Source organism: Ovis aries, chromosome 22 (assembly GCF_016772045.2).
Source record: "Ovis aries strain OAR_USU_Benz2616 breed Rambouillet chromosome 22, ARS-UI_Ramb_v3.0, whole genome shotgun sequence".
Taxonomy (NCBI): Eukaryota; Metazoa; Chordata; class Mammalia; order Artiodactyla; family Bovidae; genus Ovis; species Ovis aries.
The window spans coordinates 45,975,011-45,993,801 of record NC_056075.1 but is presented as its reverse complement, the minus strand read 5'-3'; the positions used below and the strand labels follow the sequence as shown (position 1 = coordinate 45,993,801).

Sequence of the window (18,791 nt, the reverse complement as noted above, 5' to 3'; positions counted from 1 at the left end):
AAATAGGTGCCTTCTGATCACCTCCTAAATCAAAAGAGCCAACCAGGGCCACCCTCGGAAACAAAGTTTAGCCCCCAAGAAAGGCTTTCTTCATAATTCCTCTACATGAGATGACTCACAATTGTATTTCCATTTCCACAGAGCAAAACTTAGAAAGTTAAAAACTACAGAAAAACAGGATCCCATGATGGGAATTCTTAACTCTGAGAAGCTGAGAAAGCACCTATTGTGAAAGAACAAAATTCAAAATTAGCAGAAGGGTGGCAACATTTCACACAGCACTCAGTCATCCGTCTTGCAGATGTGAGGTTTGCATCAACGCACAAACGTCACCGGATTCACCGTGTCTTATAATAAAACACCCACCAAAGGAAAGACTTCCAAGTCTACAGTTTCTAAATGTCTTGACATCCAGGGAGGTGGGCAGACACAAGTCAAGCCCAATCAAAGTTAATAATCTAACAGTATATTTAGAAATCTAAAAGAATTTCTGGGCTCAAAACTTCCTGTCATTTGTATCTATTCTTAGACTCCCAGTCTGTTTTTTCCGAAATGCCACAGGATTTAGGAGTAAACGTACCAAACACACTGTTAATTTTAACCTCAGAACAATAAGGCAGCTTTAGGCAATAAGCTGGACTTCCCTGGTGGCTCAGATGGTAAAGAATCTGTCCACAAGATGGGTTTAATCCCTGGGTTAGGAAGATTCTGTGAAGAAGGGAATGGCAAACCACGCCAGTATTCCTGCCTGGAGAATTCCATGGACAGAGGAGCCGGGCGGGCTACTGTCCATGGGGTCGCCAAAAAGTCAGAGGCAACTGAGCGACTTTCACTTTCAGGCAGTAAGTTGCCAAAATAATTAAGCCACACCTTGAAAATAGGCACGACGCAGCTTTCTCTGCGGACCACCAGCTCTACATCACGACAGAACGGATGCTAAGGGACCACAGCTCCTCCAGACAGCAGCATCACCTCTGAGATGAAAGGACTCTTCACGTTGAGTGACACTGGTTCCCCTGGTCACAGCAACGTGACACACACCTGAGCACACAGACATCTTTGCTCGAGACTTAAAAGCTGGGAAATCACTTTCCCACAACAGTTTTAAGACAACAGCCATAAAGATGCTTTCTAAAATGACACATTAAAAGAACATTCAAAGAGGAACGTGAGAACACAGCAGGCTACAGGGGGCAGCGGAATGAAAGCTACGAGTTAATCATTTGGAAGAGTCTTGTCCTCGGACGGAATCAGCGTGGAAGACACATGCAGACTACACGGCTTCTTCTGCAGTAAGTCAGCCACATGGAAATTTCCAGAAAGGGGGATGCTAGGGAGTGTGGGGGCTCTGGGTTGATCTGTGGGCTTCCCCCCATGCCCTGCCCCCTGGCACCTCCACCCCTAGTATATCCTGAAGACCACCCAGACCCCATCTTTGGGACCACAGGGCAAGAACAGATAATGAGGTGATGAGAAGAGCAGAGCAACAGGAAGGCTGGATCCCGACTTGCTGGAGGACGAAGATGTATCACTAGGGGCACAGCTTCGCCTGAGGGCTGGCAGATGCCTGGGGCACCTAGAGCTTCAGCCTCCCACCCCCGCTCAGATACTGAGACGCCCTGACAACAGACAAAAGCATTGTTCCCATCCACCTCCCCACCCTTCCGTGAGGACACTGAGACCCTCTCCCCACACAGAGAGACAAAGAGAATGGAAGGGACTTCCCTGGCCGGCCAGCGGTTAAGATGCCACACTTCAACTGCAGGAGGCATGCGTTCGATTCCTGGTTGGGAACTAAGATCCCACATGCTGAGCGGCGCAGCCAAATTTTAAATAATCTAATTTAATTAAAGAAAGGAAAAAAAAAAAAAGGCAATGGTAGCAAAATTTAAGAGCAGCTACAGAGAAAACAAAGAGAATCCCACTACAGGCACCACGATTACGGTCATGGCAAAGCCCCTCCTAGGAAGTCCAGCTTTCGCAGGCGCGTAGTCCCTGCTTTCCTGGGTCGGCGGGGAGCCCCGCGTCTAACAGCGGCCCGCACAAGGTCGCCGCTGCAGCACCCGAGGGCCTACCTTCACCCGGACGGTCTGGTCCGACACGCTGCTCATCATCTCGCTGATGGACCGGAAGAGCTGCACCAGGGACTCCACGAAATCGGCCTCTCCTTTGTTCTCATAGAGCCTGCAAAGAAACACACGGATCTGTGGGGCAGGCACACGGCACACGGCACACGGCACACGACCGCTTTCTGCTCCCGCGTCCACAGACGCTAAAGGTGCCGCTTGGCTGGCAAGTTAGACCATGATAGAACGTCCTCAGCGTCCACGGAACCTGGGAGAGGACCTGGCAGTGAGGGTATGATCTGGACCACTCAGCTAGGAAGGTCTGCCTCCCGCTGAAGAAGCTGATCTTCAATCGCTCTATTTAGTGTCTTTTGTCTACATTCTACAAGTCTGAAAACCAGAGAAATGTAATAAAAAGGGAGAGAAGGAGAGAAAGGGGAAGGAGAAGAGACAGGAAGGAAGAAGGGAGAAATCCAGCTTTAATGTTGCCCCACAGAGATCTCATTATTAACATTTCAGCGTATATCCTGCCCGTGTTTCTTAAACCCATAATGTCACATAACAGACTATTACAAAGACAACAAGTTTACCATGATTTCAGAATCATTCAAAATAACACTGTAAGAATAAATGCAAAAAATGACTTGGTCTCAGAGTAATGATACTATACATTATCACTGAATGATATTCTTTCATCATAGAATTGGTGGTTCTGGGAAAACATTCAAAGGGTAGAACATATTCAATAAATGGAAAATAAAGAAGTTGTACATTGGTTCCATGCATGCAAATACATGTTGCTAATTGTAAATAAGTTTCATCTATAAATAATTTATTAGCAGATACTTCAAGCTGCCGTGTTACTAAAAACCAACACATTTGCATTTTAAAATGCTGCAACGCAGATGTTTTATTAATATAGACTAGCTTTCTGCCTAATTAAAAGTATACCATACCTGAAAACTTGTGTACAATGGAAAATTTTGTAAACTAAGTGATAATTAATTACCCTAGAGGTAATCTTATATTTAAATGAGTTCCATTGTAAGGAAACAAAGTCTGTCTAAAATGCGAAATTGCAACCTAGTATATCTGTTTTGCAAAAGGCTTTCAAAGTGGAGCTTGTATAAACAGTACCCAACAATGACACTTATGAAGTCATGAATTTCTGCCTGCTGGTAAAATTAAGCACAGTTTGGCAGACTGGTGCAAATACTTGGGCAAGTTTCTAGCATATACTCAGCCATTCTCCTCCACCTGCTCTGCCCCAGCATATCTGCCAATTCCTGAGGCTCAATGGGCCAGGGGACTAAAAACCAAACTGAAAACATCTGTAAAGCAAAGTAGAGTTTTTATCAGTCTCCAGAGATAAAGAACTCAGTCTGAAAAATGCCAGGGAGAAGGGCCCAGATAACACAGCAGACTCTCAGTTGAAAGCCCAGGAAAACTGCAAAAGACTGAGGCTTACAAAGGCTACACACAGCCTCTGTAGCCTAAGAGTTCAGTCCCACTTTCTCTGCCTAGAAGAGAAAAGATCAGTCCTGTCTAGAAGATCACATCACCTGGGTCTTTGACAGTTGTATATATTCACAGTCCCATATTCAAACAAGTTACTAAACACAGCAAAATACCTGATCATGTGGCCAAATCAAAGAAGGAAAAGACAACAGAAACAGATCCACAGGTGGTCCAGATATTGTAGTTAGCAAGTAGTTACATCCTGTCACAAGAATGTCAAAACAAATATAAGCATTATAGCATTATACTGTAAAAAAGATGGAAAGCATAGAAAACTGGAAATATGGAAAATAGAGAGACGGAGAAAACAGAAGGCAAGATAAAAAAAATTCTTGTAGAAAAATGAATGTATAAAAAAGATGAAAATTCTGAAATAAAAATACAGTATCTAAAATAAAGAATTTATTATATGGGTAAAATTGAGATTAGACAGTGTTATAAACAGAATCGGCGAAAAGGAAGACAATCAACAGGAAAATAAACAGAAGAGAAAGAAAACATAGAAATGTGGGCTAAGACATGCAGGACATACTGAAGAGAGCTAAGATACATGTAACTGAAGGTAGAGAAGAAACTGACAGGTACAATGGGACTAGTGCAACCTTAGAAGAGATAACGGCCATGAATTTGTTGAAACGAATACAAGCGACAATCCAGAATTCAAGAAACTCTCAGAATCCAACGTAGGGTGGATAAAAAGCAAACCATTCCTACGCAATCCATAGTAAAACCGCGAATAACCACAGGAAAAAAAGAGAAAAATTGCAAACATAGCTCGAAAAAGGTTTTTAAAGACACCATTAGCTTCAAAGATGTAGCAGAAAGTCTGAAAGTTGACTTCTCACCAGAAATGATGGAAACCAAAAAAGAAAATAACACCCTAGAAGGAGGAAATAGCTGTCACTCTAGAATTCTATATTAAATGAACACATCCCTCAAAAACAAAGATGAAACCAACAATTTTCATAAAACTTATACCATAAGTCAGATGGCATAAACCTGCATCAGACTTATACCAAAAGAAATGCTATATGATTTCTCTGCACTGAAGGAAAATAATTCTATAGAGAAACATAAAATTAAAAGAAAAATGGGAAAACAACGATAAGTATGAAACATATCAAATGAATGCCAACTATACGAAACAATAATAGCAATGCCTTATGAAGTTTAAGATATTTGTAGACTTGAAGTGCGTGACAATAATAACACAAGAGAGAGAAAATGGGAAAATGAAAAGAAAATATTGATTGGTACAAAAGAAGGCAGAAAAAAGCATAATATAGATGAGCAAAACAGAAAATTAATAGAAAGACAGTTGATATAAACTCAATATGTTACCTAAGTGTATTATATATAAATGAACTAAATAGTAAATTAAAAGGATTTTTACACTGGATAAAATTTAAAAAAACAGCTCTATGTTGTGTATAAGAGACACACCTTAAATATAAGAACACAGGAAGGTTGAAAGTAAAAGAATGGGAAATGGTATTCTGTGAAAATACTAACCAAAAGATAAAGGGAACCTTTTCACACTAAGCAGTAAGTTTACAACAAAGAGATCACAGTTCTAAATCTACATGCCCCCAATAATACAGCTGCAAAATCTACAAGGTACAATTAATGGGTCTTTCTTATATTTAATATTCCACTAGGAATCCTTCAAGAATGAAAATTTAATTATTAATTCCTCTGCTGCCAACCACCATTTAAAAGATATATATGGTAGTATTTTACAGCAAGCACTTTGGAGCCCCTTTCTGTAATGAAGGCGAGGTCTCTAGAGACGAATAAACCAAGAGTCACTTGTTCAGCCCACATTGAGGTGGGTAAGAGGAAAGGATTCAGATGGCGATTGGTAAATAAACAGACAAAACCTAGTCATCATACCTTGCTCCATTTAAATGTTGTTAAGTATCCATTAACAAGGAGCAGCTTGACCTTTGTTGATTAACTACGTCCTACAATTGTGGCCGAGGAAATGACAGCAAATGACAGATATACAACTTATTCATGATCAGTGACTAACTACTCAGGAAGCTGACACCAGGTGAGGCCGGCAAACACTCAAGAAGCAGCAGAAAGACAGAAGTCAGCAGTAACTAGCCTCTGTGACTGGATTCAGACAGTCCCGCGCAGGCTGCATCTGTTTGCTGACTTTCCAGCTAATGTGATCCTCCCACACAGAGAACGCAGACAAGCAAAACCAGCGGAGAAGGGCCCCTGGCTGTCAGGAGTCTCTCCGTGGGTTCCCCAAGAACCAAATGTCTTTGGGCCAGAGTTAATTTAAAAATGCTGTTCTCATTTCTTTCTTTCTTTCTTTTTTTTTTTTTTTTGCTGTTCTCATTTCTAAACAAACAAGTATGGATTTGTATAGTGAGAAAGCAAGTGGGGCGACAAGGATTAGTTTCAATATCTTCATCTCCAACGTTTCACCCCTTCCTTCTCCAAAAGAATAATTATTGTCAATTAACGTGGAATTTTACAAAGCTGCTACATTATGTGAAAACACAGCATACCTGTTTGAAAGGAGAAGAAAAACAAAAGATCTCCCAAGTTTATTTCAACTGCAAATAGAAAAACACACTTGATTCCAGCTGTGAGCACAGTTGTTTTTCTCTCAAGGTAATAGATGCTTTGCAGGCAAGAAAACGGGATCCTGACTTTCCTTTCTCCCTCACCCCTGAAAACACCATGCGTCAGAGTTGCTCAGAACTTATTAGGAATCAAAATCCCGGAAAACTGGGCGGGACACAGGACGCCTTTTCCTCTAAACAGTATATACACAATAGGAATATTATTTCATGTCAGTGTAATGCTTTGAGAAGACAATGAAGACTACCAAAATGGGTCTCAGGGTGGAGGGTATTTGAGGACAAGAAACAATTAAGAGACTTTAGCCCCATGTCTGTGATTTCAACATCCTGGGTTTTTTTTTCCCCCCTGTCATAGATTCTTCTCAGAAATCCCAGACTACAGATTGAAATTTAAGCACTGTCATATCTATACAATGCAACTACAACTGTGTACTAGGTTCTGAGAGGAACGTACGTCCTTGTCTGCCCTCAAGAATCATAAAGGCAGCCAAGATACACATTTAAGAAACTAGAGAGAAACTAAGGTCAATATACTTTAAAAGTCTGGGACAGTCAGGGCTCCCAAGCCCATTAGGCTCTTGGAAAGGAAGGATTCTGGTGGGACAGTGTCTGGCGAGATGAGTTCAGGGATATCAGGACAAGGATCTTGGAAGGTTCATGAAGTCTTCTGGCAGCTGCTCTACTGGCCTTCTCAACTTTGGCACTTTTTGTCCTGAACGGCCTTAGCTCTTCACAAACACATGAACCCAGCAGAGAGACTCAGCTGGGGATCAAGTCTGGCTCCCCCCACTCCAGGAAAAAGGCTGGCACCAGGACCAAGGTCTCTGCCAACACCGTGCGGCCGAGGGCCAAAACGAAGGCATTCCTAAGGATGTCCACACATAAAACACTGCCGAGGTCACGGGCAAGATCTGTTCCGTATTCCACTCCATTTCCATATGAAACAACAGGACTGAATCACCCTTGTGCAACACTTAAGGCTCAACGGCTTAAAGCCAAAGAGAGAGTGGAGACAGGCGTCTCACAGATGGACCCCAAAACTAATGAGGAAGAAAGACTGTCAGGGGCCTGATTACATGGGATTTACGGAAGCTGGGACTTGGGCTTCCCAGGTGGCACAGTGGTAAAGAATCCCTGTGCCAATGCAGGAGATGCAGGTTTGATCCCTGGGCTGAGAAGATCCTCTGGAACAGGAAATGCAACCCACTCCACTCTTATTATCTGGGAAATTCCACAGACAGAGGACCCTGGCAGGCTACAGTTCAGGGGGTTGCAAAGAGCTGGACACTTCTGTACCCGCTGCACTGCATGACTAACCTGAGATAAGTTAGGGATATTACGCTGGCAGGTAACAGGAATTCCTGATTAAAGGTATGAGAAGGAGTGTCAATGCCATTCAATAGATACTTCTCCTTCACTACTCTACTAAAGGAAATCTGATTCTGTTGAAAAGTGAAGTCGCTCAGTCATGTCCGACTCTTTGAGACCCCATGGACTGGAGCCTACCAGGCTCCTCTGTCCCTGGGATTTTCCAGGCAAGACTACTAGAGTGGGTTGCCATTTCCTTCTCCAGGGGATCTTCTTGACCCAGGGATCGAACCCAGGTCTCCCACATTGCAAGCAGACGCTTTATCATCTGAGCTATCAGCATCAATAAATTCTTTCCCATCTCCCTTGCATCTAGGATGGTCATGTGACACAGCCTGGCCAATGAGAGGGAAGCACATGACCCACTGTAGGCACTGGGGACAATATTCCTTAAGGAAAGTAACTGAAAGAGCTGTTGACATCCACGTTCCCTTCTCTGCTGTCTGGAGTGAGGTCTTGACACCAGGAGGAGCAGGAACCACTCTGGGGCCATGAGACAGACAGAGATTCCTAAGGACGGTGGGGCAAGAGATAGCAGGAGCCAAGGATGAAATAAGTAACTGGGACCAAGTGCGCAAGCCCCAGACTCTTCCTCTGGGTTCCACGCCATGTGGGGGAAAACGTGAACCTCATCTGTTTCTGTAACATGTGGCCAGTCATACTGCTAATCCCGAGAAGATCAATCAAACTCAGTGCTATTTACAAGACCATGGTCCCAGATCTCATGCCATTTGTATTTTCAGGCTGAAAGAGATTAAGGAGAAACAGAGAGAAACAATTTGCCACTGGTCCACTTGGGTGACCCCAATCTTTTCTAAGCAGCATTATTTTGTAAAAGATTATAGCATTTACAACAATAGCGGGAACACACTGACCTTGAACATACCTTTCTTTTCATTATTAATCTCTGAATGAGAAGGAAAATCAGCAGTGTGTTTGAAAAGAAGATGTGGGCATCAATGAATCCCTGACCTGGGGCCATACTGATCACAAATTGTACATGATGAAAATTTTTTCACAGAAAACATGACATAATCCATACCACCTGATTGTTCCACTCTTTCAAGTTCATCCTCTCACCTTAGTGTCGATGTTATTTTAGAGTAATCAAAGACTTAAAATTAGTGGGACACATATAAAAGCAAGATTTTGCCTGACTCTTCTGCAACCCCATGGACTGTAGCCCACCAGGCTCCTCCGCCCATGGAATTCTCCAGGCAAGAATACTGGAGTGGGTAGCCATTCTCTTCTCCAGGGGATCTTCCCAACCCAAGGATCAAACCTGGGTCTCCCGCATTGCAGGCAGATTCTTTACCATCTGAGCCACCAGGGAAGCCCCTAAATAAAAACAAGATAGAGGCTTCCAAAGAGTTCCTTTTTGTAGAAGCAATTTTACTGAAAAATATGATAAAATACAGGGAAAAAAACACAAACCCTACTTTCTTAGTCATCTTTCACACCTTGACAGTGAGAAAATCATCAACAGGTTTCACCCGGAAAAAAACAGAAAGCTTCATGACCCTCATCAAGATTCACACCTATCCATGATAAGCAAAGTAAAAGAGTGTATTCTTCAGTCAAGGAGCAGAGCATGAGGGCCTCTAACCCTGGGTCTGGAATCACAGGAACCGTAGGGTGACCACAGCATAGGCCATCCTTGTCCAGTAACACAGGGGCTGTGGCCACTGATCCTTGGTGGGCACCACCCCGTTTGTGACTCTTACAGCTCCACACACAGTCACCTGCTCCTCTGGCTTACGTGCCCCACAGGGTACACAAGGCTGGTTTGTGAATACCTCCCCTCTCTCCCTGGCTGTTCTTGAAAGCCGACTTCAGGCCAACAAAATGAAGAGTTAGTAAGAAGGTACCGACCTGGGTCCACGCTCCCTCAATTCCCCATATTCACTGATACGTTTCAAGAGGGCTGTGCTTTTAAAGTGACATGTACTCTGTGAATCAGAGGGACACTGATTCTGAAACTCCACCTCTGTGTTTAGGACTCACACAAGAACATCACCCTCCAATAACCGACAAGAACCAGCATCACCCACTGTAGGGCACCCAAAACAGGTGCCTCCGCAAACAGAAGCAGCAGCGGGAGTCAGCTTCAATGCCCAACACCCCATCTACCCCTGCTCCTCCTCTCTTCATTCAGACCTAAATATCGTGGACCAACTGAAAGCTCATTTATTTCAGCCCCATTCTTTCATCTATAGATATCTAGGGGAACACACTAATGTTCTCTATAAAATGATGAAGTCTTTATTTTAAAGTAGATCGGCAATACCGCAATCCACTTTGAAGTTTGAAAACAACTCATAAATTTGCCCAGATAATCTGTGAAACACATCCCAAAGTTAAAACACTGAATGTCCATGCACAAGGCCATTTCGTGTATAGGAACCTCTCTCTAGAAACAAAACATGATTCTATTTGAAGGAAAGAGGGCGGAAGCCCCACCATCTTCCCAAGTGAGTTAATTTACATTGCTGTTTATCATTGTTGATGTGGCTTGTTTTAATTCTGTGTGTTCAAGGGGCTTTTTTCCTCTATAAAATAACACTGAAAAGAACTGCAAAACTGTACTGCCTTGGATAAAGTACCAACGCTTCCAGGAGACAATGTCTGACTCACAGGAACACAGTTCAGACTCAGGGCTCAGGACTCAAACTCAGAGAGCTTGCCTTTTACTCCACTAGGGAGCAGTTAGGGTGAGCGTGGACAGCTCCAGCCCAGAATTGCTGTCTGTTAACTGTCGTGTTCTGCTAGACCGCAGAGAAAGGAAGGGGAAGAGGAGAGAAAGGCAAAGAAGAACGAGGCAGGGGAAGGGAGAAGACGCAGGAAGGAAGGAAGGACGGAAAGGGTCTCCTCCCAGCCCTCTGGAGAGCCAGCGCAGGGACACGCACTGATTGAACAGGATCCGGGAGCGCACGATGAACTTGAAGATGTACTCTAGAGCCTTCATGGCTTTATACAGCTGGTCGCTTATTCCCGGCTTCTCGGCATTGTCCACGTAGTTCCGCAAAACTTTCGTCAGCTTCCTGTTCGGAACGGAAACACACATCAACAAGTTCAGATGACTACAGTACCTCGTTTCTTAACTGGGGCAGAAATACACAAGTGGGTATTTGGGTTCTTTTTAGCTGGGTTCACAATTTATCAGTATGTGCATATTTGTGAAATGTATTCAAAACAGATTAAAAGTGACCCATAAAACAACTCTCAGAGGAGCGAGATCTGAGCATTTAACAAGCACTTTATAAGTTTTAGATGTCTTCCTAAGCATTTAAGAGTATTATATAATTTATTCTCCACAGCAACACTGTATGACAAGTGTTCGGTTTTACCCCTAATTTGCAGATGGAGAAGTCCAGGACTCTGGGTGATCTAGCATTCCAATGCTCAACAACAAAATCAAAGGGGTTTTCTTTACAGACGTATCTATTTTCATAATGCTCTTTTTTTTAATTAAGTGCTATTTTCAAATGATAGAGGCAGTAAGAGTAATAATCAGTTTTTAATTCTGTCCAAATGTCTACATTTTCTACTGCTAGGCATGTATGTTCAGTCATGTCTGACTCTTTATGACCCCATGGACAGTAGTACGCCAGGCTCCTCTGTCCATGGAATTTTCTAGGCAAGAATACTGGAGTGAATTGCCATTTCCTCCTCCAGGGGATCTTCCCAACCCAGAGACTGAACTCACGTCTCCTGGATTGGCAGACAGGTTCTCTATCACGGAGCCAACTACTGGCCCATAAACTAATAATCTTCAAGTTAAGCCTTTTAAATCATAAAGGCCCATAAACTAATAATCTTCTAGTCAAGTCTTTTAAATCATGAAGGAATAATTAAATAACTTCAGTGTATTTTCAGCTTTTGGTGCGTTCAGCTACACTGTAACTTCAAAAACTAGCAACCTATGTAAAACTTGTATGACAACAACCAACAAAACTACCCCCAAACCAACCTTCTCCACCCCCTAACCTTTTCAGTAATCAACAAGAATTCCTTCTGGCTTTTAAATATTCATTAAAAACAACAACAGCAGCAACCTGCCAGGATACTGACAGCATTTCTCATTAAGTTATGAGCCAGTGTGCACCAGCTTGTTATTTGAGATTATTACAAGTCACTCATAAGAGCAACCGAAACTGGGCTCGTGGATGACCTCAGAAGAACCTAAGAGAAACGATTTTACTAATAAATCACAATAAAAAGGCTTTGGGGCGACTGAGTGGATGGGAAATCATTTCTAACACTGATCAAGCTGAAGAACTCAAGAAACCTCACAGTGCTATCACAGGAGCCTCCCTGGCAGTGTGTCCTGAAGAAGCAAGGCCAGAAAGATCTGCTCCCCTTAGGTTCCCCTGGTCCCCATCCTGGGAAGGTATCTACCCTTACAAGTCTTGTGATGGTTCTCGAGGCCTGGCAGAGCCTCTCAAGTCCTGGCATAAAACCTGTTTCATCCAGTTTAATATACTTTCCCAAACTGACAGGCCCACACACCTGTTTTCTTAAATCCTATTGATAGCCCAAGAAATATACATTTCATCTGGAGAAGGGAATGACTACCCACTCCAGTATTCTCGCCTAGAGAATCCCATGGATAGAGGAGCCTGGTGGGCTACAGTCCATGGGGTCAGAGAGAGTCAGATACAACTGACGGACCGACGCTTTCACTTTTCACATTCATTCCATAGAAACAGATTTTGGAAATCCTTCCAATAGTTCAGTCAAAGGAAAGAACAAGCACTGGGACGACCCAGAGGCATGGTACTGGGAGGGCGGAGGGAGGGAGGTTCAGGATGGGGAACACGTGTATACCTGTGGCAGATTCATGCTGATGTATGGTAAAATCAACACAATATTGTAAAGTAATCAACTTCCAATTAAAATAAATAAATTTATATATGTATAAAGGAAAGAACAAAAAGAAGCAATGAGTTGCAAAAAAGCATTACCCAGAATCAGAAAATAAATCAGGAAGTCATAGGACCCGAATCCACACCCATCATACCACTTGTAACTATAGGAAGACCAAACTGCTCGGCCCCTGGTGAAAGGACCAGACCAGTGGAACATCGGTTCAGCGGGGAGGAGGCCCGAACGAGCTCCGGGAAAGGCAGGTCTGTGCACAGACGGAGTACGTCCTGCTAGTTTTGGGGAAGAACTGTCCCCAAAGCTGACGCCTCCTTCCCTCCTGGCTTGGACTAGCCCCGGTCACTCTGCCCCATGAACCACCCATGCAGCGAGCACCTGCTCTGTGACTTAGAAGGCTAAGAAGTAACACCCACTGCCTCTGCTGCTAAGTCACTTCAGTCATGTCCGACTCTGTGCGACTACATAGATGGCAGCCCACCAAGCTCCCCTGTCCCTGAGATTCTCCAGGCAAGAACACTGGAGTGGGTTGCCATTTCCTTCTCCAATGCATGAAAGTGAAGAGTGAAAGTGAAGTCACTCAGTCGTGTCCAACCCTCAGCAACCCTATGGACTGCAGCCTACCAGGCTCCTCCGTCCACGGGATTTTCCAGGCAAGAGTACTGGAGTAGGATGCCATTGCCTTCTCCGACCCATTGCCTCTAGTCATCGTTGATTTCTTCTCGGAGTTGTTTGCAAAGAAAGGCTCCAGATCTCAACATTTATCAAAGGAAAGAGGTAAAGAAACTGCCTGGATGGGAATCTAACCTAAGCCCCTGCAAGCCTCCCCCCCAGGTGGGGGAGGGGAGAGACTGTTTGTGATGATGCTTGGTACTAGAATGTCCCCTGGGCTGGAGAAGACTGCAAACACTTCATTAGGGCAGAGGCAGCCTTCCTGATTGCGTTAGAACTGCGTGAACCTCAATTATCTCCTCTGGCATTTCAAGGCGAAAATGCTCAGATTCCAACAGTTGAAGAACCACTTGGGGTTGCTGGTTTGTCAAAACAAGATAAGAACACTCATTTTCCGAAATTAAAATTTTTTCTGCAGATGACAGACTGGAAGAGCGGATATAGATTCTCAGCTCCATCCTGTCATAATTCAACAATCAGATGGTACTTTCTGTGTCTTCCATGGAGTAACCTGTCCAATGCTCCCCAGGTTTGCTTCCTGCTTTGAGAATAAGGGCGAGGGGGCGCCAGAAAGAGGGCCTGGACTGCAGCACGGCAACCTTGCTGCCGTTCTGACTTTATAAAATGAAAGTAAAAACCTAATCTGAGAACAGCTGTTTGGCTGAGTTTCAGGAAAGGAGGATGGTGGAGGTGACACAGGAAGGGGGTCACATGGGACCCAGAGCAGCATACAGGCCACCCCCAGGAACCCTGCACGGGCTCCTTTTGGTTGCTATAGCAAGATGGAGCCACCCGACCAGCAGTCTGCAGGGAACCCTCAGAAGTGCGGGCCAACTGGGCTTCTCCACAGAGAGAACTGAATGTCTTAAACAAATGTTGATTAGCCAGCAAGCACCAAGCTTGTCATAGCTTGCCCTGTGTGCCTGAGGACACCCCTGCTTCCTGCCCACGTGGGGCTCCACCAGCAGCCCTGCAATAAACAAGCACTAGAGCAGACACAGAAGAATCCAAGATTCAGGGACAGGACCACTGACCTTGAGTTCCCACAGCCAGGGACAACAGGTTCTGACCTAAGTAGGGGCAAGACACAGATGGGAACTTCGATTCAAGTCCCTGGCCCTAAATGGGAATCATTTCTAAGGAATCTAAGGGAAATGTTCTTTAAAATATTAAACCTTTCTTTTTCACTGCAGCTCACACAGAAAAAAAGTCTGAATCAGTGCCAATAAATCCCACTGTGAGAGAACGAGGAACTCGCCCTAATAATTCTAATAATAACGAAATCTAACTACTGCTTGGTGCTAAGTGCCACAGATTATTCCAAACACTTGACATGTTAAGAACTTATTAAAATTCTCAAGAAAACCTACAACTGTGCTGTTGTGCAGATGAGAAGGCTGAAGCTCAGAGATGCTAAGCAATCTAAGCTTGCCAAGTGACAGTGGGAACACAGGCCAAGGCAGCAAGGCCCAGGGTCATGGCCTTGACACCAGGCTCCACACCTTCCCCTGGGAGCCCTACAAGACCCGACAGGGGCCCAGGTAGGGAGCAGCTGGGTGAGTGGAGAACAGCTGGCTGGGGAGTGAGAATTCTAGTTACTTAGAGCTGAAGCTTCTGGAACAAAGGAGAGGAACTCTTTAAAGAGCAAAAAGAATCTGAAATGGAATATATGTATATATTACACACACAAACACACATAACTGAGTCACTCTGGTGTCAACCTGAAGCTAACACCACCTTGCAAATCAATGCCACTTCAATAAAAACAGCTATGTAAAGAAAAGACTTTTAAAAGAAAGAAATGCAGGAGTATTAAAAGCCAATATCCAGATGAAGTTTAAAAATAATTGCCAAGCCTGCAGCTGTTTTATCTGAGCAACATTAACATTCTGGCTCTTTAAACATCACTGAGTAACTAAACCACTTTAAAAGAAAAAAAAATTAATTTTATCCAGCTTGATCCAGCAGAACAAAAATAAATCACCTGCAACCTTAAAAAATAAAGAATGAAAAAATAGATTGAAAAGTATAAGACTGAATTTTATGAATATTCACGCTAAATAACCAATAATTTCAAGACAAGACCACATCCATTTATTCACTCATCAAATGGCTGTGAGGAAGCTGCAGTGTGGCAAGCACTCCATATCCATATATCCATTTCATCAAACGTGGAGGGAACAAACAACTCAAAGACAAAAGAAAGGTGTAGAGAAGAACAAGAATTTATTCCAGAATCCTATAATGCATCCCCTATCTTTTCCAACAAGATTTTTAGGTCTGTTAAGAGGGAAACAGTAATAAAAATGATCCCAGTAAACTCACCATTGGGGAAGGGAAATGTAGAACCACAGGCAAAAGTATATGGAAAAGGGTCTTAACAAAGATACAAAAAGAAGAACTGGTTTTAAAACAACAAAAAAGAACTTACGTGTAGGCTAAGGTTGCACTAAAGTGTTTCTTAATGTAGGTTTCCAAAACAGGATTAAAATGCTGAAATTTTCTATCAGCAATTAGTCCGATGATAAATACCTGTTAAATTAATATTTTCATTAGCAAAAGAGATGCAAACCATTTTGGAATCTTCAGCTGAATCATCTGCACCTCTGTGGGAGTCAACCGAGCGCTAACATTTTCAGACACAGGCTGGCCAGCCAGTTTACCTCTTCCGCTGCCAATTACATTCGCCTAACTGCAGCGCCACATTGCAAGAAACTTTCTACCTCTCAATTCATTTGCTTTGACTGGGCTACAACTGAAAACGCTTTCAAGGTTACTGTGATGGCTCCCGCCCCAGCTTCAAAGGTTGCAACATGAAAGCCCCGTAATTTCTGAGCAGATGCAAAGTCAAGGTCTCTTACCAGAGCATCAAACACTAATGTATCAAAGGTCTCACTCTCCGAGTTCTCCATCATGATGTTGAAGAGGGCATCCAAGGTGTCCTGGAGGAACTGGAGGGACACAAAAAGTCAACAGACGATATAAACTCACCAACTCTCCCCAGCCGATTACCTTTGGCAGAACTCCCAACACCCAGCTTTCCCGAACAGCACCTACTGATTCTTCGCAGCCACGACATACACACGCCAAAAATCTGAGATGAGTGAATTCAGAACAAAGACATGCCACCCTAAGTTCAGCAGAGAATGTGCAGCAAGGAAATGCACAGAGCTCATCCCCCACCCCTCATGGGACCTCTCCAATCCTTCTCCTGGTTTTCACCAAGACCAGTTCAACAGCAACCCTGGGAAGACTGAATCTGACTTATCCCATTCACCCTGCATGGGACCTGAGCTAGCAAGTGGGCAGAAGCCGCAAAGGAACAAATTTCTAGTTTAATTAAGGATCTTCTGCAAATACAGGTGCAAAGACAGAAGAGCTATGTGATTCTGAAACTGGGGTACAGAGCAGAGGGCCAGGAAGTGCTTAATTTATTTAACAGTAATTTAGAAATCCTTTTATAGCCTACTATGTCACCAAATAAATACTACAGCATAGAATGACAAAATATTAGGAATATAATTTTGAAAAAATTAGGAGACTTCAAAGTTATGTCACACTAGAAATTATCTGTGAATCCTTCCCCTATTCTCCCTAGAAAGAAGTATAAGATGAACTAAAAAGACTGCACTGGAAGTAATGAGCTCCCTGTTGGTGGGGCAGGGCAAAATGCCATATAGTGGACTACTGACCATAAAGAGGACTAGAGACCACACAGGGAATGAAGTATGTGTCTATTCGTCGTGAAGTCACTATGGATCTGCACACTGAAACCAGGGTGAGCTATCACTTCATCCAGAGTGTGGTGACTATCATCAAAAAGATGGACAAGAGTCAAGCATGAGAAAGGCAGAGGGAAACTGCAGCCCTGATACGTGTGCTGGTAGAAACGCAGAATGAGGCAGTGGCTTTGGAAAACCAACCGACAATCCATCAAAGGGTTAAACGTAGATTTACCACGCAACTCAATAATCTCATTCCTGGGTATGAAACCAAAAGAATGGAAAACGTGTATCTGCACAAAAATTGTGTACACGAATATTCAGAGGAGCTTGATTCACCATGGTCAAAACGTGGAAACAACCCAAGCGTCCGTCACCTAATGAATGGATAACCTGATGAATGGAATGTTTGCATGCTAAGTCACCTCAGTCCTGTCTGACTCTTTGCAACCCCATGAACTGCAGCCCACCAGGCTCGCTGTCCATGGGATTCTCCAGGCAAGAACACTGGAGTGGGTAGCCACTTCCTCCTCCAGGGGATCTTCCTGACCCAAGGATTGGACCCTTGTCTCTTATGTCACCTGCAGTGGCAGGCAGGTTCTTTCCCACTAGCGCCACCTGGGAAAGCCCATAAACTGTGGCATATCCATACAGTGCAGTATTTATTATTTAAACATAAAAAGGAATGAAGTTCTGATACATGCCACCACCTGCCTTGAAAGCGCTGTACTCAGGAGAAGAAGTCAATAAGAAGAAATGTTATGTATTGTCACTCGATTTACATAAAGTAGCTGGAATAGTCAAACCTATAAAGACAGCTGGTTGCAGGCAGAGTGGAGTAATGGCCAACAGGGATAGGGTTTCTTTTTCTGGTGATGGAAATGTTCTGAAATGAGATTGTTCAGGTAGTTGCACAACTCTGTGGATATACTGAAAACCAGTGAACTGTATGAATTAAAAGGGTGTTTTCCCGTATGTGAACTACACCTCGATTGCATGGTTATTAAGAACACAAGGGGTAAGTAAGTGAGACCATCCCACAGCTAGGACAGAGGCGTGGCTGTGTGAGATCCCTGGACCAGGCCTTCCGTGGCTGCTCGGCCCACGCACAGAACTCCAGGGCATCTCATGTCCCCAGAGGATCTCGAGACTGAGAGACCAAACACAGAGACTTGCCCTCCCACCAGAGCTCCCCTCCTGGCCCCCGGAAGCTGTGGAAGCGTGCACATTCAGGGTCCACTGCTCTTCCCTGGAGGCTCAGATGGTAAAGAACCCGCCTGCAGTGCAGAAGACCTGGGATGGCTCCCTGAGTCCAGAAGATCCCTTGGAGAAAGGAATGGCTACCGACTCCAGTATCCTTGCCTGGAGAAGTCCATGGACAGAGGAGCCTAGCGGGCTGCAGTCCATGGGGTCACAAAGAGTCAGACATGACTGAGCAACTAACAAAGCTCTTCTTCCCAAGAGACGACAAGCTCCCAGACCTAGCAAGCAATCTCAGATCCGTCAGGCATAAAATCCTCGTTCTGTTCCACTGTGCCTCTGATCCCCCATTCCATGCCAGTAAGTGTCACATAGAAATGAGCAGGGGAATGAAACCAGCCAGACCAGGAGGCATTCTGGTCTAGACACCAATGGTTCTGTCAACTCCGTAATTATTTAAGCCTGCACCACCTTCATTACTTTTATATCATTTCCCATCATTTTCAGATTGTAAAAGCTTTGCAAAGGTCAAAACTTGATGCCATCTGCTAAAAGCCCAATGTTCCTGCCAAGAGACTCACCAGGTGCCAAGCCCTGGGCAGGGCTGCAGCAGGGCAGGGACCAGAGTGTCCTGAGGGTGGGCCCTCACCCAAGGCCACGAAAGGGCTGCTTTTGACTCCCACCCTCTCTCCAAGACCATCCACTGAAAACCACGATCACCATTTTCATATGAGCAAATATTTTCTGCAAGCAAGGTCACTTTT

General features: G+C 44.1%; 1 protein-coding gene across 2 annotated transcripts in view; it reads right to left on the bottom strand.

Moving 5' to 3' along the window:
* The window catches only part of DOCK1 (dedicator of cytokinesis 1), a 569,019-nt gene that overhangs the window by 436,843 nt on the left and 113,385 nt on the right, over positions 1-18,791 (bottom strand). For both annotated transcript variants that reach the window (XM_015103500.3, XM_042238527.1), the window contains exons 20-23: positions 15,967-16,056; positions 15,537-15,637; positions 10,459-10,593; positions 2,076-2,184 (exon numbers count right to left, since the gene is read on the bottom strand). In XM_015103500.3, the coding sequence (XP_014958986.2) occupies positions 2,076-2,184; positions 10,459-10,593; positions 15,537-15,637; positions 15,967-16,056 (435 nt within the window). The remainder of the gene's footprint in view (positions 1-2,075; positions 2,185-10,458; positions 10,594-15,536; positions 15,638-15,966; positions 16,057-18,791) is intronic.